This window comes from Pseudophryne corroboree, chromosome 1, assembly GCF_028390025.1.
Source record: "Pseudophryne corroboree isolate aPseCor3 chromosome 1, aPseCor3.hap2, whole genome shotgun sequence".
Classification (NCBI taxonomy): domain Eukaryota; kingdom Metazoa; phylum Chordata; class Amphibia; order Anura; family Myobatrachidae; genus Pseudophryne; species Pseudophryne corroboree.
This window is the reverse complement of record NC_086444.1, coordinates 294,591,055-294,613,927: the sequence shown is the minus strand read 5'-3', so window position 1 is coordinate 294,613,927 and position 22,873 is coordinate 294,591,055. Positions and strand designations below refer to the sequence as shown.

At 43.9% G+C, this 22,873-nt stretch overlaps 1 protein-coding gene and 1 pseudogene across 4 annotated transcripts in view; both read right to left on the bottom strand.

The window, feature by feature from the left end:
• Positions 1 to 22,873, bottom strand: part of HECTD4 (HECT domain E3 ubiquitin protein ligase 4) — a 547,332-nt gene that overhangs the window by 415,875 nt on the left and 108,584 nt on the right. For all 4 annotated transcript variants that reach the window (XM_063964358.1, XM_063964361.1, XM_063964359.1 and 1 more), the window contains exons 3-5: positions 21,882 to 21,971; positions 11,029 to 11,159; positions 3,689 to 3,797 (exon numbers count right to left, since the gene is read on the bottom strand). In XM_063964358.1, coding sequence (XP_063820428.1) covers positions 3,689 to 3,797; positions 11,029 to 11,159; positions 21,882 to 21,971 — 330 coding nt within the window. The remainder of the gene's footprint in view (positions 1 to 3,688; positions 3,798 to 11,028; positions 11,160 to 21,881; positions 21,972 to 22,873) is intronic.
• On the bottom strand, positions 8,453 to 8,570 carry LOC134944811 (5S ribosomal RNA; annotated as a pseudogene).

The following is a 22,873-nucleotide window of genomic DNA, read 5'->3' as shown; positions in this document are numbered from 1 at the left end:
GGACCCCTTCAATCAAGGGGTCCCCCCCCTCCAGCCACCCAAGGGCCAGGGGTGAAGCCCGAGGCTGTCCCCCCCATCCAAGGGCTGCGGATGGGGGGCTGATAGCCTTGTGAAAATTGAAAGAATATTGGTTTTTCCAGTAGTACTACAAGTCCCAGCAAGCCTCCCCCGCAAGCTGGTACTTGGAGAACCACAAGTACCAGCATGCGGGAGAAAAACGGGCCCGCTGATACCTGTAGTTCTACTGAAAAAAAAATACCCAAATAAAAACAGGACACTCACACCGTGAGAGTAAAACTTTATTTCACACATGTCGACACACACATACTTACCTATGTTCACACGCCGACCTCTGTCCACTTGTCCAAGTAGAATCCACGGTGTACCTGAAAATTAAATTATATTCACCTGATCCAGTGTCCTGTGGTCTTTTATTATAATCCTCGTACTTGGCAAAAAAAAAAAAAAAACGAACACCCGGATCAAGCGGGCTGAAAGGGGTCCCATGTTTACACATGGGACCCCTTTCCCCGAATGCAGAGACCCCCCCCCCCCCGTGACTGCTGTCACAGAAAGGTCTCTTCAGCCAATCAGGAAGCGCCAATCTCCTGATTGGCTATATGCGCATCGCACAGCTCCCTCCATTAGTTTCAATGGTGTGAACTTTGCTGTCAGCGGTGGGGTTACCCGCGGTCAGCCGCTGACCGCGGGTGACCTCACCGCTGACCGCAAAGTTCCCACCATTGAATATAATGGTAAGGCTTTGCGATGCGCTGTCTGACAGCTCAGACGTGCATAGCCAATCAGCAGAGTGCCACGACGTTGCGCTCGCTGATTGGCTGAAGGGACCCTCTGTGACAGGAGTCACGTGGGGTCCTGGCATTCGTGGAAAGGGGTCCCATGTGTAAACATGGGACCCCTTTCAGTCCGTTTGGTCCGGGTGTTCGCTTTGTTGTTTTGCCAAGTACGAGGATTATTTTAAAAGATCCGGACACTGGATCAGGCGAGTATAATTTTATTCACAGGTACCCCGGATTCTTCAGTGACGAGGGGGGCGTGGCAGTCGGCGGGTCAACATAGGTAAGTATGTGTCGGCATGTATGAAATAAACTTTTACTTTCACGGTGTGTGTCTCCTGTTTTTATTTGGGTATTTTTTTCCAGTAGAACTACAGGTACCAGCGGGCCCGTTTTTCCACCCGCATGCTGGTACTTATGGTTCTCCAAGTACCAGCTTGCGGGGGAGGCTTGCTGGAACTTGTAGTTCTTCTGGAAAAAACAACATTCTATCATTTTACTCAAGGCTATCAGCCCCCCATCCGCAGCCCTTGGATGAACGGGGGGACAGCCTCGGGCTTCACCCCTGGCCCTTGGGTGGCTGGGGGGGGACCCCTTGATTGAAGGGGTCCCCACTCCCCCAGGGTACCCCGGCCAGGGGTGACTAGTTGGATATTTAATGCCACGGCCGCAGGGCGCTGTATAAAAGTGACCCCCGGCTGTGGCATTATCTGTCCAGCTAGTGGAGCCCGATGCTGGTGTAAAAAATACGGGGGACCCCTACGCTTTTTGTCCCCCGTATTTTTTGCACCAGCACCAGGCGCAGAGCCCGGTGCTGGTTTTAAAAATACGGGGGATCCCCTGTCAGTTGTTTCCCCGGATTTTTAGAACCAGCTCGAAGAGCCCGAGGCTGGTTATGCTTAGGAGGGGGGACCCCACGCAATTTTTTTTCGTGGTTTTTACCGTTTTGCCTACATTTTTACAAGTCTAATCAAAATCCGTCAAATCGGCTGTTTTTCGACAGCGGGACTGTCGAATCCGTTTTTTATTGAATATGTTGAATTCCGGCACCCACTTGCCGGAATTCGACGGTCGAATTGTGTCGAATTAAAAAACGGGCGAAAAATTGCAGCGATTCGCCGGCAATTGCATATACCCCATAGAATTTTAAGTGCCTTGGAGTTGGGGCCATTAATATACTGTAGTTACACATTTCTGTTCAAAAGAGTCTTGACATCACATCCGTTTAATTAAAAATTATATCATTTTACCATGTTACTTACTTCACTGCTGAACAGACTCTTAGGTGCTGAGAGAAGCGACATGAACATTCACAGGTCTCTCCTCTCGCTGACTGTTCAGGTCCAGAAACGGACAGCTGCAGTCAGCAACAACAGATGGGCAGATGAGAGACAGGAACTGCGGACAGCCACATCTTGCGCATGCCAGCGCCACTCTGATCAGAGGGGGCGGCAAAGCGATGTAGTGTGCAATGTAATGTAAATGGGCAGTGATCAATATACACTCGTGCAGTAGTAGATTATAACATGGTATAATAAGGCCCAATGCAGCAAGGACAAGATTTTGTGCTGCAAGTAAGCCAGTGATAAAAGATTAAGCGGTTGGAGTGATGAGATTATTTCTTATTCTATACTGTATACATTTATTTATTGAGAAATACATGGAAAATGTGGTTCTTGTATACATTAACACATTGAAGATGACAGGTTTGTTTTAAGTTAGAACAATTGAAAATCCAAAATATCCGGTAGATTATTTCTGGGAGTAAGCAGCAAATAAAAATGTTGGATTTGGGGGTATGATTGTTTAAGCAGGGCCCACGGTAGTCTTAATTAGTCACTTTTGTAGTGTGCACAGAAAGCTTAGGCAACTTATAATTCCATAAATATCTTGGGAGACATCCTGTAAGTCCCACATTTTGGATAGATATTGTAGATATATACCAGCTGGAGAACCACAGATTGTTTTCCTGTAGTCTAACCAGTGGTTCCCAAACTTTCTTGAATCACAGCACCCTATTGTATCAGAAATGTTTTCAGGGCATCCCTAGTCCAAAAGTTAAATATAAAATTAAGTAAATGATGCTTACCTATCACCCTTAGGATCAGTTAGGTGGTAGTGGACATTTCTGTGGTTCTGTCTACATATTTTATAATTGGCAGCCACTAGCACTGGCTTTGCCCATCACTATGACCATAAATAATTTGATTTGGTTCTGGACCACCAACCCAATGCACCCTTGCAAGTGTCTTGTGGCACTCCAGGGTACCTAGGCACACAGTTTGGGAACCACTTGCCTATACTGTAGTGTATAATGTCAAGTAGTGATGTGTATAGTTTACGGAGTGCTTTAATACAGTTTAGGAGGTAGACTGTGGCATAAATAAAACCTATTTTAATTGAAGGAGGGTAGTGGTAATAAAAAAATTTTTTTTAATGCAATTATCATTTAGACTACCTCTATGACTGTCTTTTATTACCCAGTTTGTTTTATCACTGTTTTTTCCAATTGTAAAGTGCCATAGAATTTGCTGCGGTCTATAAGGAACGAATAATATTAATAATTATTATTATTTTTATTAGTAATTCAATATCATAAATACTTGCTACTAATTTCTTTACTGCAAGGCATTAAAATTAAAAATATGCTGTTCTGAAATTAGTGCTTTGTGTGACTTACTTGTGGTGCTTAAATTGCTAATCTGCCCAAGAGCAGATCAGCATTGGACATTTGGTGAATACTATACTACTGCTGTATGCACAAAGCATTGCAAGACACATGGTAACGACCTCTGAATTAAGTAACAATTCAGCCTTGTTTCAAGATTACAGACAATAAAGTGGAAATAAATCCACTTCTTATTGCCACTGTTGTAAAAATGAAGACTCACCGTAAAGTGCCGTGCAGTCCAGAGCCCAATTTGCTCAAGCCTCTGCCCACTGAGTTAGTTGTATAGAGGTAAAGCCCGTCTGATGACAAGCAGCGACCTAAATCCACATCTGAAATGTAAAAAAAACTGAGCTCAGAGAGCAAATAAAGGAGAAAGCACAATTCTTCTTCTTATGTTTCTGAAGCGACTGTAGGTTTACATAGTTACAGGCACTTGGAGAAAAAAATGCATAATCCTTAATCTTATAATTAGCCCTAGTTTTAATTAACAATCCAAAATTATTTCCATTGAATCCTTTTCTCTGAATCTAGCTGGCGGACACTGGACAATGGGATTGCTGATGGGGACCACGGGAGCAGGCACTTTAACAAAACTTACTTTAAATATAAGATGCTCCCCTCACCAACTCCCAGTAGAACAATACTACTTAAAAAGAACCCGGAAAGGAGAAACAGTAACTCTGTGAAACTGTAACAGAGGAACCGCAGAGGAACAGCGGTAAGAAAAAGAGCCTCAAGACTAAGTGTGAGGGAGGGAACTTATGTTTTCCAATACGCTCACCAATTCTTTGTGGTGGATTACACTGATGATATTCGGTCTGAAATCTCAAATCCATACAGAGTGGAGCTTTCAATAAACTTTCATTTGGTTTCTTTTAAATTTTATTTCAGCTTAATAAGGAAACCTGGTTTTAAACTGCACTAAGCTTAAATGAGGAAACCTGGTTTTGAACTGCACTAATCAACAGTGGGACCTTTCTACTAGACTGAAATATTGATTGTACCCTGATAGATTCCAATCAATTATTTGATTTAGCAAAACAACCTGGGATTATGTAGGTGTATGTAAGCAGAAGGGGTAAATCCTTATAAAATAATGTCTGTTTGTAATGAAGAAAAAATGAGCTAAACGGATTACTTCTGACATATTAAGTCATTCCATTCCCAGCTATTTGTACAGACCCATCCCAGCTAGGGCCCTTTCCCCCAAAACACAGCAAAATGACACGTGCCACATCCCAATTACTGACAAATATACGTTATGGTAAGAATTTACCGTTGATAACTGTATTTCTCCTAAGTTCACAAATTCCACAGGATAACAATGGGGTATGATGGAGCGACAGCGGATTGGCACCAAACGATCACAAGCTTTCAGGCCTCCCAGGATGCAATGGGCCCGTCCATATATCCCCGCCCACTGGCTCAGGCAAATCAGTTGGATTCCAAAGCATCTAGGCTGGAGAATCATGTAGAGCCCTAATCAGGTGAGAAGAACACACATGCACACCCTTCCATACAAGAAGAAAGAGGTTAGTGAGTAGCAAGATCCTCAAATCAGGTGCGTCAGGGTGGGATCCCTGTGGAACCTGTGGGCTTAGGAGAAATACCGTTATCAACGGTAAGTTCTTACCAACGTATATTTCTCCGGCAGGGTCCACAGGTTATCCACAGGATAACAATGGGATTTCCCAAAGCAATTTTAGTGGTGGGGACGCTCCTGATTGTACAGGAGAACCTTTCGCCCGAATTCAGCGTCATGAGAGGCAAAAGTATCCAAGCATAATGTCTAATCAATGTGTTAATGGAAGACTATGTGTCTGCCTTACATATCTGTTCTGCTGAAGCACCATGTTGAGCTGCCTATGAAGGACCTACCGTACGAGTAGAGTGAACAGAGACATTAGCCGGAACAGGGAGATCCGCATGAGAGTATGCTTCCGAAATAGTCATTCAAAGCCCTCTAGCCAGCGTCTATTTAGTAGCAGGCCATCCTCTCTTGTGAATTCCGTAGAAAATGAAGAGAGAATCTGTCTTTCTGATGGCACTTGTGCGATCCACGAAGATCCTTAATGCTCGGACTACGTCCCGCGATGCATCTCCCGCAGAAAATCCTGATACCTGAAAAACTGAGAATACAATTTCTTCATTAAGGTGGAATTTAGACACCACCTTAGGAAGATACCCAGACCTAGTTCTGAGAACTGCTTTATCTGGATAAAAAAACAGAAAAGGAGAACAATATTACAGCGCTCCTAAATCTGATACTCTTCTAGCTGACGCCTTAGCCAGTAGAAAGAGAACTTTAGCTGTCAACCATTTAAGATCCACTTTATTAAGTGGTTCAAACGGAGCAACTTGAAGGGCTTTGAGGACTAGACCTAAGTTCCAAGGCAGTGCAGGAGGAACAAAAGGAGGTTGAATGCGCAGCATTCCCTGGAAAAAGTACGCACATCCTGTAAATTTGCAATTTTTCTTTTGGAACCCTACAGTCAATGCTGATAATTGTACTCTCAAGGAATCCACCTTCAAACCCTTATCCATTCCTGCCTGAAGGAAATCTAAGACCCAGGAAACTTGGACAGATTTCAGGTCCATATTTCTTTCACTGCACCAATGAATATAGGCCTGCCATATTCGGTGATAAATGCGAGCTGAGGAGGGTTTCCTTGCTCTGTGCAATGTTTGAATTTACCTGTAACGAGAATCCTCTTGACTTCAGGATAGAGGTTTCAAGAACCATGCGGTCAACGATAGTCGATCCAGATGCCTGTGATAACAAGGAACCTGCATTAGTAGATCTGTAGATCTGGACGTTGAGGGAGCAGACGTGGAGCATCCATCGACATTCTCTGTAGATCTGTGTACCATTGCCTTCTGGGCCAAGCCGGAGCTATTAGAATCACGGCACCCTTTGCTTCTTTTATCTTCCTCACCACCCTGGTAGCAGGATGATCGGAAGAAATAGATACGCCAGATAAAACTCCCATTTCACTGACAAGGCATCAACAAAGATTGCTCCGGGATCCTTTGTTCTTGCCTCGTATGCGGGCACTTAGTTGTTCAGACGAGACGCCATGAGATTTATCTCTGGCAAACCCCACTTGTCTACCAGAGTCTGAAAGACTTCCGGGTGTAGAGCCCATTCGCTTGCTTGAATGGCGTGTCGACTGAGAAAATCTGCTTCCCAGTTTAGGACTCCTGGAACGAATACTGCGGACAATGCTGGAAGATGGAGTTCTGCCCACTTTAGAATGTGACTTGCCTCCTTCATTGCTTTTTGGCTGCGCGTTCCTCCCTGATGGTAGAGGTACGCTCCCGTCGTTAAGTTGTCCGTGCGGATCTGGACTGGTCTTCCTTGAAGAGTGTCTTTTCCTGAATCAGTGGAATGTATATGGCCCGAAGTTCTAACAGATTTATTGGCAGGCAACTTTCTTCTATGGTCCATTGTCCCTGGAACCATAATCTTCCGGACACTGCTCCCCAGCCCTGGAGACTGGCATCTGTAGTCAGGATCTCCCATCTGATATCCAAAAGATTCTCCCTTTGTCTAGATGGGATGTCTATAGCCACCAGGCTGATGACTTTCTTACCTTGTGTGAAAGTACCATAGTCTGTTTCTTTATTGTCTGATGTATTCCATTCCATCTGGCTAGAATCGGACGCTGCAGAGGTCTTGAGTGGAATTGTGCATACTCCACCATGTCGAATGTTGACACCATCAAATCCATCAGTCGCATAGCTGCGTGGATTGATATATTTTGACTGTGTAACAACTCCTGAGTACTTGACTGTACCTTGGATATCTTGTTCCGAGGTAATCCATTTTCTGCAGACTGGAATTCAGTACAGCCCCACAGTGAGACATGCGTTGTGACGGAACCCAAGATGACTTTGCCAATTCATGAACCACCAGTGCCTCTGCAGACAAGTTATTGTCTGTTGGAGATGGCACAGAAGCCTTTCCTGTGCCAAGATAAAAAAAGGTGGTCGAAGTATGACAATTTTCTTATCCCCTTCTAAGCTGCCATAATCATCATAATTTTGGTAAATACTCTGGAGGCTGTGGCTAACACCAAGGGTAAGGTCTGGAACTGAAAATGTTGCTGGAGGATGGTGAACCTTAAGATAACACTGATGGAACAGTGCTATAGGAACCTGTAGGTAAATATCCTGACTATCCAGGGATACCCTGTAATTCCTTGGCTCCATGCCAAAACTATGGAGCGCAACGTCTCCCTGTGAACCGTGGTACCCAAACTTATTTGTTTAGGATTTTGAGATTGGGGTGAAAGGATCCTTCTGAACCCAAACCCGGTTGAAGTAAACCCCCCTGTCCCTATTGTGCAGGGGATACTGGAATGCCTATTCCTGACCAAAACAATTTCTGAACTGCTTCTTGCAAACCCCTGTCTTTAGCCTTTACCCGAGATGGACTGGAACAGAAAACTTTGAGGAGGATGCTTCTTGAAGAGAAACATAACCTAGAGATACCGCTTCTTGCACCCAGGAATCGGTTTTTAAACCGTTACCAGATCTGTGCAAACTGAAGTTGGCCCCCAATCCTGGGGTCCCCCAGAAGGAGGCTGATGGCTTATCCTCAGGTTTGGAAGCTGGCCCTCTGGTTGCCTTTGCTTCTTTACCTTACCAAACTTATTGTATTGGGGCTGTTATGTTCCTTTATGACCGACAAGGCCGAAAACCGGACCATGTTTGTGGAATGAAACGTGACCTTCTTGGAGTCTGCTTTTGACTCCAGAATATCTGTTAACTCCTTACCAAACAGAAACTTTCAGCCAAAGGCAAATTTTCCAGAACCTTCTTTGATTCTGAATCAGCTTTTCATGTATGTAAGTAACACTGCTCTGCGCGCAACTATTGTTAATGCTGATGCCCTAGAACATTCGTGTCCATATGAGCTATATGGGATTCTTGCTCCCTTGCAGGCGCAGAAAAACCTGTCTTCCAGTACCTCAGCCTAGAGTACCTACAGCACCTGGTATTCCAAGGTGGTCTCCCATCCAAGAACTTACCAGGCCCAACACTGCTTAGCTTCCAAGATCTAGTGAGATTGGGCCCATCCAGTGTGGTGTGCTGTGGATTGTAAGGTGAAGTCATGGCTGGCCTTATGACTGCCCCAGACAGAGACAATATGGTTTTCAGAAAACCATCCCTCTTTTGACGTTGACGGCAAAGGCCATATATATTTTCGCACTATCAAATGATATGCGTATCTCTATAGGAGGCATTTCCCCTTTTTAAACAGTCCTCAGCTGGAAAAGGATATTTGGAATCCCATTTACTGGGAACCTATATTGTTTATTGGGTGTAGCCCAAATCTTTTCCCTGATTTTCATCAGCTGCTGGGGTCCCCCACGATGAGGCCCTATTTTTTTGGGACGTTAAAACATAGGTACCTTATTTTTAACACAGGATCTACTGAATCCTCTAAGGACAGAAAAGCCTTTACTGCTCTCATTAACTCAGCTATATTTACCTGTTCTTTGTATGCCGAAGAAGAGTATATAGAGGTTTCATCGTCTGATGAATCACCCTGTGTAGCCTGTGCAGTTGATGATTATTTATTTACACTTGGTTTCTCAGCTTGTTTTATTAGAGAAGCTGTTGGGGATACTGTAGGTAGAGAGCTGCCTGTATGGGTTAATAATGAACCCTATTCCTGGTATCGAAGCTGTAGGAATTAACCTTTCAGCTATACTGGACAAGGTCTGTGCAAACATCGCCCAAAGGGGATTTATCTATTATGCTGACAAGCAAACCATTTTACACATGAACCATCCTGTACCAGATCAGAGAGGATAATACAGTTATTACAAGACAAACATGATATGAGTGTTGGTGTTACTTTAAGTGTACTCTCGTCACCTTTGCCGCTCTTAGACATGATAAATAATCAGCATTTTCACAGTGTACTACACAATTTGTAACTGTAACCACTTTATTGTTCTAAAGTGATATCAATCTGACCCCTACCCATGCACCAGCATTGAGGATCAGAAGACCAACTGATAAACATATATTAAAGTCAGCAATCACACTAGCAGTCAGTCACATGTTAAATATTAGTCATATGAGCACATAATCAACTACAAACACATTTTAAAGTTCTGTTTTATACAGATCTTAATGTATTCAGACGCATTGCGAAGAAAACCACAGTAATGTACACAGACTCATATGCAATAGGCACCTAAACTTAACTATTCATACTGACAAAAGTAGATAGAAATTTAGTGCTGTATAACCCGTACTCGGTAGAGTGGGATACAGGGAGACTCACCTCACTTCCAAGATCGATCAATACGCTGGCAAACGCTGAGTGGATCCAGACGCTACTAGTGTACACCGCCACTCCGGGAACTTTAAGTGAACACAGACGCACTGTGCATACAGAGGCACCGGCCATTAAGACACCTGTATTGCGACCGGGTCTCCTCGCGGTAGCGCTTAGTGAACACAGACTCACCGGCCTATGCTGCGACCGAGACCCCTCGTGCTAGCGTCTGAGACGGAAGTGAGGCAACAGTTCATGGCGGGAGACTCGCGGAAAATGGTCATGAACTGGGGGAGGGGTGACCAAGAGACCGTCTAACTCCCCACCGCTAACATCAACCCTAGGGTTCGCAGCCTCATACTATTCCTGGTGCCTTATGATCCCTAAGGCACAGCGCTGGAGCACCCGTGGTGGCGGCGCGTCAAATACTGTTTGGTAGTCTCCTTCCAATACAGTGCGGCTGTGTCCGTATTCCCAGACTACGGGGAACCGATGCCTTACCTTCTCCCCATGCTCCGGCCACAGCCTGGTCACGTCTGCTGGACCTGCTAGTATATCCAACACAGATGCCCGCCGAGACAGCACTGTACACATGGGTAAGCGTTGTTGCGACCCGGCGGAGAGTTGTTGGAGCGACTCTTTCCAATATGCGTATAAGACGCTGTTAAGAAAGATCGCTCAAAAACATAGTAAGACTAGAAAATAAAATAAGAAAGCTTAGGGCTGCCCTAGAACAGCAGCCCTCGGATCATGTTCCGGCTCCTGCTACACCAAACAAAAAATTGGTTTGCCTGAGCCAGTGGGCAGGGATATATGGACGGGCCCGTTGCATCCTGGGAGGCCTGAAAGCTTGTGATCATTTGGTGCCAATCCGCTGTCGCTCCATCATATCCAATTGTTATCCTGTGGAGAACCTGTGAACCCTGCCTGAGAAATTGACATTATCTAGAATTATTCTTCTAATTCTAAAGTCATCACAGGAAATTCTGAAATTACTTATACTATAAGAATATGCAACACAGAAAACACGTTCTTTTTCTCAACTTCACAGCTGTACATTTAGGAGAGTTATAGGTTGTCCATATAAAATGTACTCTTGCCAACTTTTTAATTACATTTATTATTAGTACATAGTAATGCAGGATCTGGATTTATTGCTTACATGTATTTATTTATCCCCAAAAAACCTGTTAAATGATTAAAATCAGGTGATAGGGCAAGTAGGACTCCAATGAACTTCACCAGTGTTTGCCAATGATTTTTACCTTTATTCTCATTATTTGAACCACTGGACCCATCAGGAGCTGGAAGCATATCTTCAAAACCCCAGGATACAATGTGCTTGCTTCCCAGTAAACAAGAGGGAGATCCTGGCCCTCCTTCTAGAAGCAGCAACCTGAAGAAAAAACAAAAATATGCCTAACAAGACTGAAATAACATATACAGTGTGCTCTACAAGCTTACAGATCAATATATCAAATAGCAGCCAGATGAAGCTGAGCCACACTAAATAGCTCAACATTTATAATTCATGAACATTAACAGAGGTCACACACTGTGCAAAGGCCTTCACTTGCTACGCATGTAACATGTACACATTTTTCATTGTTTTATTTTCTAAATGTATTAGTATTCCATTTCAATCTTAATAATAATGAATCAAGTAAGGAATACTTGTTCCAGACCAGTGGGATTAACAATAGTTATATCAAACAGTGTAATATAGCTAGATGCTTCAAAAGGGCCTGTGTTCTCCTAGATGCTTGGTATAGCCTTTCCCCACGTCAATGAGACGGTACTCCTGCGCAGAAGGCTTTTATTTTATTCACCGTCATGACAGCAGTGCCACTGTACTTAATACCTCCACAGCCTAAAAATCTTGAAAAGGTTTTTTCCAAAAGGAAAATTGGGTTAAGGATGCCGCACAAGAGTAAATGATGTTGCATGAGTAGATAATTAATGTAAGTTTCCAAGAAAACCGACCAACCGAAAAAACTTTCGGAATTAATCACCATCTACCATTAAGCTGTCAAAGTTGTGGGTAGAGAAAAGGAGGGTGATTGTCGATGGTGCTCCCATGGGTCTATTACATTGGTAATAAAGAGAAGAGAGAAAAAGAAAAAGAAACCCTTGTTGGGAGCACTCACTCTTGGAAACAATGGAGAGTTAGATAATATTTGATAAATTAGGTATTTAAAACGTAACTTTTAATTATTTATAGGTAAAATACGGAGTACACCCTGTTTTGTTGTTTAAAATGTAATTAAATAAACGTGAATCATTGGTTTCGAATTACCGCTGTGAATATATAGGTGAAAACATGTATATATATAAGGCCAAAAAATTGCAAAAAAAGGTTCGGCATGAAATATGGCAAAATCAAGGAATGTGCCCACCAGGTATTGTTTTTTAGGTTAGTGCAATAATCTGAGTATTGCCGTCAAGTAAAACCTACAACACCAGGTATTCCTTAGTGGTCAACCACCTAAGTACTGACCTGTGTTGGGCACATTCCTTGATTTTGCCATATTTCATGCCGAACCTTTTTTTGCAATTTTTTGGCCTTATATATATATACATGTTTTCACCTATATATTCACAGCGGTAATTCGAAACCAATGATTCACGTTTATTTAATTACATTTTAAACAACAAAACAGGGTGTACTCCGTATTTTACCTATAAATAATTAAAAGTTACGTTTTAAATACCTAATTTATCAAATATTATCTAACTCTCCATTGTTTCCAAGAGTGAGTGCTCCCAACAAAGGTTTTTTCCATACAGATCAGCGTGAGGTGGGCGAACACTAAAATACACCAAAAGCAAACCTTAAAAGATACAGTAAAGCTCTTTTTTCCTTTAACTAGAAGGTATTCACACGATTGCTAGAATATAGCATTGATAACCTTTCATTTGCTAATAGAAAAAAGTATTAAATATCTTAAAAGCACTGTAGACATACTGGTTACATGGCTCTGCCTGTGGAATTAACCGGTGGTTTAAGAGTGTATAGTTTAGTTGGCAAAGAGCATAGAAGGAATAATTGCATATCATCACCCACAAATCCTAGAGGGGATCAAATTACTTGTTTGATTTTCTGCATTACTTCTTTAATATAGCATACACATACAAATACTAGCCTTCTGTTAACATGGCTTGTTGTATTTACTTTACAGGGCTGAGCGTTCTATTCCTTTTAGTTTACGTCACCAAACCATAAATAGGTTGGAAACTCAAGAGCTCTACCTCCAGTTACAATACGTTGTGGAGCTTCAGCTAACCACAATACTACAGGGAAATCAGGATATTGTGCAAGATGATAAAACCGACTGGAGGATGAACGCTATCAGGCTGTGAATGTGGTTATTTGTGACCATATTAAAAGGTCCCAATGACGCTTGACGTCACAGGGCCATTTGGTCAGGTCTCATCCAATTTGGTCATCTATTCCAGTCTCTAAATTGGATAGTACAGATGTGTCGTCTTACATCTTTGCTCTGTGCGATACAAGTCGAGTTACACAAAGTAATGTAATAGGACACGAAAGCAGCTTCTGCTGATTAAAATGATATGCGGCATGCTTATACCTTGTGTGGGACTGCGACTGTATTTGCATACAAAGTGCTATGTTTTCATGGCAAACACTGTAACGTGGCATTGCGGATGCAGATAAAGCCGCAATTACACACAGAGTATAGGTATGCTGCGTATCATTTTAATCAGCAGAAGCTGCTTGTGAGTCCTATTACAGTACTTTGAGTCTAAGACGCATTTTAGTCCCGCCACGGCATGGTACGACTTCAAGGGTTGTTTAGCATGACTGCAGCAAGGATGTTAGAGGACACATCTGTACCTGTCACACCAGCTTGCAAAGATACAAGGAAAAACTGAATTTTGTGCACAATTTGATCAAAGCTAGTCTATTACCAAGATTATCACATACTGTATACAAAAAAGTAATGGCATGGTGGTGTTTTATGCATACCCTTCTATTATCAAAACATACTTGTAAATTCTTTGATTTTTATAGCCTGAAAATACTAGTTATTGTGTAATACATATGCAGGTGTAACACAGTGATACTACCTTACAGGTGCCCACACACAATCTGTTTCCCAGTCTATTTATATTCAATTAGAGATTCATGACTTATCACCAGGTATGTGGTACACTTGAAAAAACAAACAAAAACACCAATATTTTTGAAGAAATATTATCAACCAAGTTTGATCACCAAGTACTTGGAAACATTATTATATCTATTTGTTGGCAGAGAGACCAATCGTAAGCTCACTACATCAAGTTGATCAAATTTTGATGGTTCTGTGGCTACAAAAATCCTTTTGAAAAGGCCATTGCCATCAGGGAATACTGCTGCTAAGAAGAGGTGTGCTTGGTCTGCAACAATGTTTAGGTAGGTGGTACATGTCAAAGTAACAACCATATGAATGCCAGGACCCAAGGTTTCCCAGCAGAACATTGCCAGGAGTATCACACTGCCTTCGCCAACTTGTCTTCTTCCCATAGTGCTTCCCGGGGTGCCATCTCTTCTCCAGCTAAATGATGCCCACACACTCGGCCGTCCACATGATGTAAAAGAAAACATGATTCATTGGACCAGTCCAACTTCTTCCATTGCTCTATGGTCCAGTTCGGATTCACAAGTGCCTTTGAAGGCGCTTCTGACGGTGGACAAGGGTCAGCATGTGCAATCTAACCAGTCTACGGCTAAGCTGCACCATACACAGCAAACTGTGGTGCATTGTGTGTTCTGACACCTTTCTATCATAGCCAGCAATAACTTTTTCTGCAATTTGAGCTAAAGTAGCTCTTCTATGGGATCAGACCAGACAGGCTAGTCTTTACTCCTTATGCGCTCCAATGAGCCTTGGGTGCCCATGACCTCGTCACCGGTTCACCGGGTGTCCTTCCTACGACCACTTTTGTTGGGTACTAACCCCTGCACATTGGCAATAACCCACAAGACCTGCTGTTTTGGAGATGCTGTAACCCAGCTGTCTAGCCATTACAATTTGGCTTGCCCTTTTTTCCTCCATACAATACATCAACTATAAGAACTGACTGTTCCATTGCTGCCTAATATATCAGACAGACAGACAGACAGACAGACGCACGCTATGTAGGTCTCTAGCTATAGATCTATGACAGCTATGGATCCCCTCTTAAAGGCCTTTCCCTAACCAGACTTGCATCCTACAAAGGATACCAGCCTAATAAGTTTCACCAAACATTGTGCAACTGCTGCTTTGCCATTCCCTACATGCGTTTACTGTACTTTAAAGAATCCAATATAAAATAAATCTACTAACATAGAAAGAAAAAATAAGAATTTACTTACCGATAATTCTATTTCTCGTAGTCCGTAGTGGATGCTGGGAACTCCGTAAGGACCATGGGGAATTGCGGCTCCGCAGGAGACTGGGCAAAAAAGTAAAGCTTTAGGACTACCTGGTGTGCACTGGCTCCTCCCCCTATGACCCTCCTCCAAGCCTCAGTTAGGATACTGTGCCCGGACGAGCGTACACAATAAGGAAGGATTTTGAATCCCGGGTAAGACTCATACCAGCCACACCAATCACACCGTACAACCTGTGATCTGAACCCAGTTAACAGCATGATAACAGAGGAGCCTCTGAAAAGATGGCTCACAACAATAATAACCCGATTTTTGTAACAATAACTATGTACAAGTATTGCAGACAATCCGCACTTGGGATGGGCGCCCAGCATCCACTACGGACTACGAGAAATAGAAAATCGGTAAGTAAATTCTTATTTTCTCTGACGTCCTAGTGGATGCTGGGAACTCCGTAAGGACCATGGGGATTATACCAAAGCTCCCAAACGGGCGGGAGAGTGCGGATGACTCTGCAGCACCGAATGAGAGAACTCCAGGTCCTCCTCAGCCAGGGTATCAAATTTGTAGAATTTAGCAAACGTGTTTGCCCCTGACCAAGTAGCTGCTCGGCAAAGTTGTAACGCCGAGACCCCTCGGGCAGCCGCCCAAGATGAGCCCACCTTCCTTGTGGAATGGGCTTTTACAGATTTTGGCTGTGGCAGGCCTGCCACAGAATGTGCAAGCTGAATTGTACTGCAAATCCAACGAGCAATAGTCTGCTTAGAAGCAGGAGCACCCAGCTTGTTGGGTGCATACAGGATAAACAGCGTGTCAGATTTCCTGACTCCAGCCGTCCTGGAAACATATTTTCAAGGCCCTGACTACGTCCAACAACTTGGAGTCCTCCAAGTCACTAGTAGCCGCAGGTACCACAATAGGTTGGTTCAGATGAAACACTGAAACCACCTTAGGGAGAAAATGAGGACGAGTCCTCAATTCCGCCCTGTCTGAATGGAAGATCAGATAAGGGCTTTTACAGGATAAAGCCCGCCAATTCTGACACGCGCCTGGCCCAGGCCAGGGCCAACAACATGACCACTTTCCATGTGAGATATTTTAACTCCACAGATTCAAGTGGTTCAAACCAATGTGACTTTAGGAACCCCAAAACTACATTGAGATCCCAAAGTGCCACTGGAGGCACAAAAGGAGGCTGTATATGCAGTACCCCTTTTACAAACGTCTGAACTTCAGGAACTGAAGCTAGTTCTTTCTGGAAGAAAATTGACAGGGCCGAAATTTGAACCTTAATGGACCCCAATTTTAGGCCCATAGACACTCCTGTTTACAGGAAATGCAGGAATCGACCTAGTTGAAATTCCTCCATCGGGGCCTTACTGGCCTCGCACCACGCAACATATTTTCGCCAAATGCGGTGATAATGCTTTGCGGTTACATCCTTCCTGGCTTGATCAGGGTAGGGATGACTTCATCCGGAATGCCTTTTTCCTTCAGGATCCGGCGTTCAACCGCCCTGCCGTCAAACGCAGCCGCGGTAAGTCTTGGAATAGACAGGGTCCTTGCTGGAGCAGGTCCCTTCTTAGAGGTAGAGGCCACGGGTCCTCCGTGAGCATCTCTTGAAGTTCCGGGTACCAAGTCCTTCTTGGCCAATCCGGAGCCACGAGTATAGTTCTTACTCCCCTCCGTCTTATAATTCTCAGTACTTTTGGTATGAGAGGAAGAGGAGGGAACACATACACTGACTGGTACACCCACGATGTTACCAGAGCGTCCACAGCTATTGCCTGAGGGTCCCTTGACCTGGCGCAATACCTGTCCAATTTTTTGTTTAGGCGGGACGCCATCATGTCCACCTTTGGTTTTTCCCAATGGTTTACAATCATGTGGAAGACTTCTGGGTGAAGTCCCCACTCTCCCGGGTGGAGGTCGTGCCTGCTGAGGAAGTCTGCTTCCCAGTTGTCCACTCCCGGAATGAACACTGCTGACAGTGCTATCACATGATTTTCCGCCCAGCGAAAAATCCTTGCAGCGTCTGCCATTGCCCTCCTGCTTCTTGTGCCGCCCTGTCTGTTTACGTGGGCGACTGCCGTGATGTTGTCCGACTGGATCAGCACCGGCTGACCTTGAAGCAGAGGTCTTGCTTGGCTTAGGGCATTGTAAATGGCCCTTAGCTCCAAAATATTTATGTGAAGTGATGTCTCCAGGCTTGACCACAAGCCCTGGAAATTTCTTCCCTGTGTGACTGCTCCCCAGCCTCGCAGGCTGGCATCCGTGGTCACCAGGACCCAGTCCTGAATGCCGAATCTGCGGCCCTCTAGAAGATGAGCACTCTGCAACCACCACAGGAGAGACACCCTTGTCTTTGGTGACAGGGTTATCCGCTGATGCATCTGAAGATGCGATACGGACCATTTGTCCAGCAGGTCCCACTGGAAAGTTCTTGCGTGGAATCTGCCGAATGGAATTGCTTCGTAGGAAGCCACCATTTTTCCCAGGACCCTTGTGCACTGATGCACTGACACTTGGCCTGGTTTTAGGAGGTTTCTGACTAGTTCGGATAACTCCCTGGCTTTCTCCTCCGGGAGAAAACACCTTTTTCTGGACTGTGTCCAGGATCATCCCTAGGAATAGAAGGCGTGTCGTCGGGATCAGCTGCGATTTTGGAATATTGAGAATCCAACCGTGCTGCCGCAGCACTATCTGAGATAGTGCTACCCCGACTTCCAACTGTTCCCTGGATCTTGCCCTTATCAGGAGATCGTCCAAGTAAGGGATAACTAAAACTCCCTTCTTCCGAAGGAGTATCATCATTTCGGCCATTACCTTGGTAAAGACCCGGGGTGCCGTGGACAATCCAAAGGGCAGCGTCTGAAACTGATAGTGACAGTTCTGTACCACAAACCTGAGGTACCCTTGGAGAAGGGTAAATTGGGACATGTAGGTAAGCATCTTTGATGTCCAGAGAGACCATATAGTCCCCTTCTTCCAGGTTTGCAATCACTGCTCTGAGTGACTCCATCTTGAATTTGAACCTTTGTATGTAAGTGTTCAAGGATTTTAGATTTAAAATTGGTCTCACTGAGCCGTCCGGCTTCGGTACCACAATAGTGTGGAATAGTACCCCTTTCCCTGTTGCAGGAGGGGTACCTTGATTATCACCTGCTGGGAATACAGCCTGTGAATGGCTTGCAATACTGTCTCCCTGTCTGAGGGAGACGTCAGTAAAACAGACTTTATGAAACGGCGAGTGGGAGACGTCTCGAATTTCTTGAGACGGGCCCCCACCGTGCCTGAGACCGCTTCTAAAGCCCCAGCGTCATGCTGAGGACTTTGCGGAGGCGGGAGAGGGCTTTTGTTCCTGGGAATTGGCTGTTTGCTGCAGCCTTTTTCCTCTCCCTCTGCCACGGGGCAGAAATGAGGCGCTTTTTGCCCGCTTGCCCTTATGGGGCCGAAAGGACTGCGCCTGATAATACGGCGTCTTCTTAGGTTGAGAAGCTACCTGGGGTAAAAATTTGGATTTTCCAGCCGTTGCCGTGGCCACCAGGTCTGTTAGACCTACCCCAAATACCTCCCTTTTATAAGGCGATACTTCCATATGCCTTTTGGAATCAGCATCACCTGACCACTGTCTTGTCCATAACCCTCTTCTGGCAGAAATGGACAGCGCACTTACTCTTGATGCCAGTCGGCAAATATCCCTCTGTGCATCACGCATATATAGAAATGCATCTTTTAAATGCTCTATAGTTAGTAATATACTGTCCCTATCTAGGGTATCAATATTGTCAGTCAGGGAATCCGACCAAGCCACCCCAGCACTGCACATCCAGGCTGAGGCGATTGCTGGTCGCAGTATCACACCCGTGTGAGTGTATATACATTTTAGGATATTTTACTGCTTTCTGTCAGCAGGTTCCTTAAGGGCGGCCGTATCCGGGGACGGTAGTGCCACCTGTTTAGACAAGCGTGTGAGCGCTTTATTCACCCTAAGGGGTGTTTCCCAACGTGCCCTATCCTCTGGCGGGAAGGGGTATGATGCTAATAACTTTTTAGGAATTAACAGTTTTTATCGGGGGAAACCCACGCATCATCACACACTTCATTTAATTCCTCAGATGCAGGAAAAACTACAGGCAGTTTTTTCTCACCCAACATAATACCCTTTTTAGTGGTACTGGTATTATCAGAAATGTGTAAAAACATTTTCCATAGCCTCAATCATGTAACGTGTGGCCCTACTGGAAGTCACATTCGTCTCTTAATCGTCGACACTGGAGTCAGTATCCGTGTCGGCGTCTGTATCTGCCATCTGCGGTAACGGGCGTTTTAGAGCCCCAGATGGCTTTTGAGACACCTGGACAGGCACAGGCTGAGTCGCCGGCTGTCTCATGTCATCAATCTTTTGTAAAGAGCTGACACTGTCACATAATTCCTTCCATAAGCTCATCCACTCAGGTGTCGACTCCCTAGGGGGTGACATCTCTGTTACAGGCAATTGCTCCGCCTCCACCTCATTTTCCTCCTCATACATGTCGACACAACGTACCGACACACAGCACACACACAGAGAATGCTCTGATAGAGGACAGGACCCCACTAGCCCTTTGGGGAGACAGAGGGAGAGTATGCCAGCACACACCAGAGCGCTATATATATATATACAGGGATAACCTTATATAAGTGTTTTTCCCTTTATAGCTGCTGTATTGTTATACTGCGCCTAATTAGTGCCCCCCTCTCTTTTTTAACCCCTTTCTGTAGTGTAGTAACTGCAGGGGAGAGCCAGGGAGCTTCCCTCCAACGGAGCTGTGAGAGCAAAATGGCGCCAGTGTGCTGAGGAGATAGGCTCCGCCCCCTTCTCGGCGGCCTTTTCTCCCGTTTTTCTGTGGAATCTGGCAGGGGTTAAAATTCATCCATATAGCCCTGGGGGCTATATGTGATGTATTTTCGCCAGCCAAGGTGTTTTTATTGCTGCTAAGGGCGCCCCCCCCCTAGCGCCCTGCACCCTCAGTGACCGAAGTGTGAAGTGTGCTGAGGAGCAATGGCGCACAGCTGCAGTGCTGTGCGCTACCTTGGTGAAGACAGGATGTCTTCTGCCGCCGATTTTTCCGGACCTCTTCTTGCTTCTGGCTCTGTAAGGGGGCCGGCGGCGCGGCTCTGGGACCGAGCTCCGAGGCTGGGCCTGTGTTCGGTCCCTCTGGAGCTAATGGTGTCCAGTAGCCTAAGAAGCCCAATCCACTCTGCACGCAGGTGAGTTCGCTTCTTCTCCCCTTAGTCCCTTGATGCAGTGAGCCTGTTGCCAGCAGGTCTCACTGAAAATAAAAAACCTAAAACTAAACTTTCACTAAGAAGCTCAGGAGAGCCCCTAGTGTGCACCCTTCTCGGCCGGGCACAAAAATCTAACTGAGGCTTGGAGGAGGGTCATAGGGGGAGGAGCCAGTGCACACCAGGTAGTCCTAAAGCTTTACTTTTGTGCCCAGTCTCCTGCGGAGCCGCTATTCCCCGTGGTCCTTACGGAGTTCCCAGCATCCACTAGGACGTCAGAGAAATAGAAAAATTGCACCAATATCTCCTAATTTGATCCCTTTGCTCTGCCCACCATGTAAGCCTCTCATCCTTGCTCATTACTTGTTCCCATTTCTACATAACAAGACTTTTCAATTTACCTTCGAACCTTTTTTACCTAGTGACCACGAATGCCAAAAGCAAACACTTAAAAGTAAAGTTTAGAATATTTGTAGACACAGATATAATTTTTCATCACCACGTGTATAGTTTTAATGTGGCTATAAAAACTGGACATTTGAAATCACAAATGATTAAATGTGTAAATCAGTTGTACTAACATTGCACTGAATGTGATTTGAGTATGTCAATCTCTATAGTGAACTCAACTGGCAATTAGAGAAAGACTATTTTATCTACTAAGAAAAGCATCATACTGCCCCCTACAGTGAGTAGTTTCCAAAAAGAAACAAGCTTCCTATTGGTTATAAACAATATGGGATGCATACAGCACACAAAGGAGGAGGATAAATTACATTTGGAAGTTTATTGGCAGCAGCTATATTTCTGGGAAATATGAGCAAAGATAACAGTATAACTACAACGGTCATGATGCAAGTTGCTGATACAGGTTGAGTATCCCATATCCAAATATTCCAAAATACGGAATATTCCGAAATACGGAATTTTTTGAGTGAGATAGTGAAACCTTTGTTTTTTGATGACTCAGTGTACACAAACTTTTGTTTAATACACAAAGTTATTAAAAATATTGGCTAAAATTACCTTCAGGCTGTGTATATAAGGTGTATATGAATCATAAATGCATTCTGGGCTTAGACTTAGGTCCCATCACCATGATATCTTATGGTATGCAATTATTCCAACATACGGAAAAATACGATATCCAAAATACTTCTGGTCCCAAGCATTTTGGATAAAAGATACTCAACCTGTACCAGTTTTTAGGTGTTTCTGGAAGGTTAGGACATTTCAAGTAGTGTTCACAGATGTGCTTTTACAATGTACTTAACCAGCAAAGCTTAGACAGCGTGACACAAACAGGCAAGTCAATATTAGAGACATTTAATCAATGCACTCAAAAGTGTTTTTGTTTTTTTTTATCTCAGGACACCCTTGTGACGCTTGTATATAAATATTTTACTTGCGATCCAGAAACATAAAATCAATCACATTGCCAATGACAGCATACAAATGGGTTGCACTTACCTATACAATACGTCTGCTACAGGCAGAGATCCTAAATCAGTCTGTTTTTGTAGCAAATGTACAGTATGAATGAAGGTCTTCAATGATCCCCTAAAACATAAACAATATAGTAATCAAAACACTGAAATGAAGAAAATGATAACATGATAACATAAGCTAAATGTTTAATTTCTGTGTACCAGAGAAAAATAAATAACTGATAGAGCAGTACAACAAACAATACAACTATCCAATACCTGGACCAGATGCACATCAGCTAAAAAAATTAGTTTAACATACCTCTTACATTAATATGTCTACACCAATATTTATACTAAAAAATCTCTAGCAAAATAAAAAAATAAAAATGCGTTTTAATGTAGTTTAAGGTTTTCTTTTCATGACTATATTGAACCCAGTTCTTATAAACATGCATCTGCAATTCAATCAAAATGTATACCATGATCCTCACTTTCATTTGATACAGTTTTTTGGGTTTTTTATAAAGTGATATTACTCTAGGGTATATATAATCCTTCACTTTTTCATATGCAAAAAGGAACACATTTTAAATGCTAAAACACAATAATTTGTTCAAAACGTACCATGAACTATATGGAATTTGCACTAAGGGAATCTCCAAGACAGTCATGGGGGCAATTCAATTTTATTGTTGGGTATTAGTTTTGGCCACCCAGCAGAGAATTAAATTGCGCCTCTGTTAAGGTGTGAATAGCCACAGTTGCACACATTTCAGCTCGCAGCCACAAGGGGTGGTGCGCTGAAATGTGTGAAAAGTTGACCGTTTGGTGCCTAAATAGCACTTTTCCCGTTGTGCCCATCAGTTTAGTCATGTATTGCTGCTTTATGCGGCTAATAATTAAAGGGAACCAAAAACAAACTGAATTGCAACAATGGGTGACCATTAATTATCGACAATTAATTGCAACAATTAAATCTCCCCCACTGTATGCGTTACATCATACTGTATTTACCTGCTGCTAGACAGATAA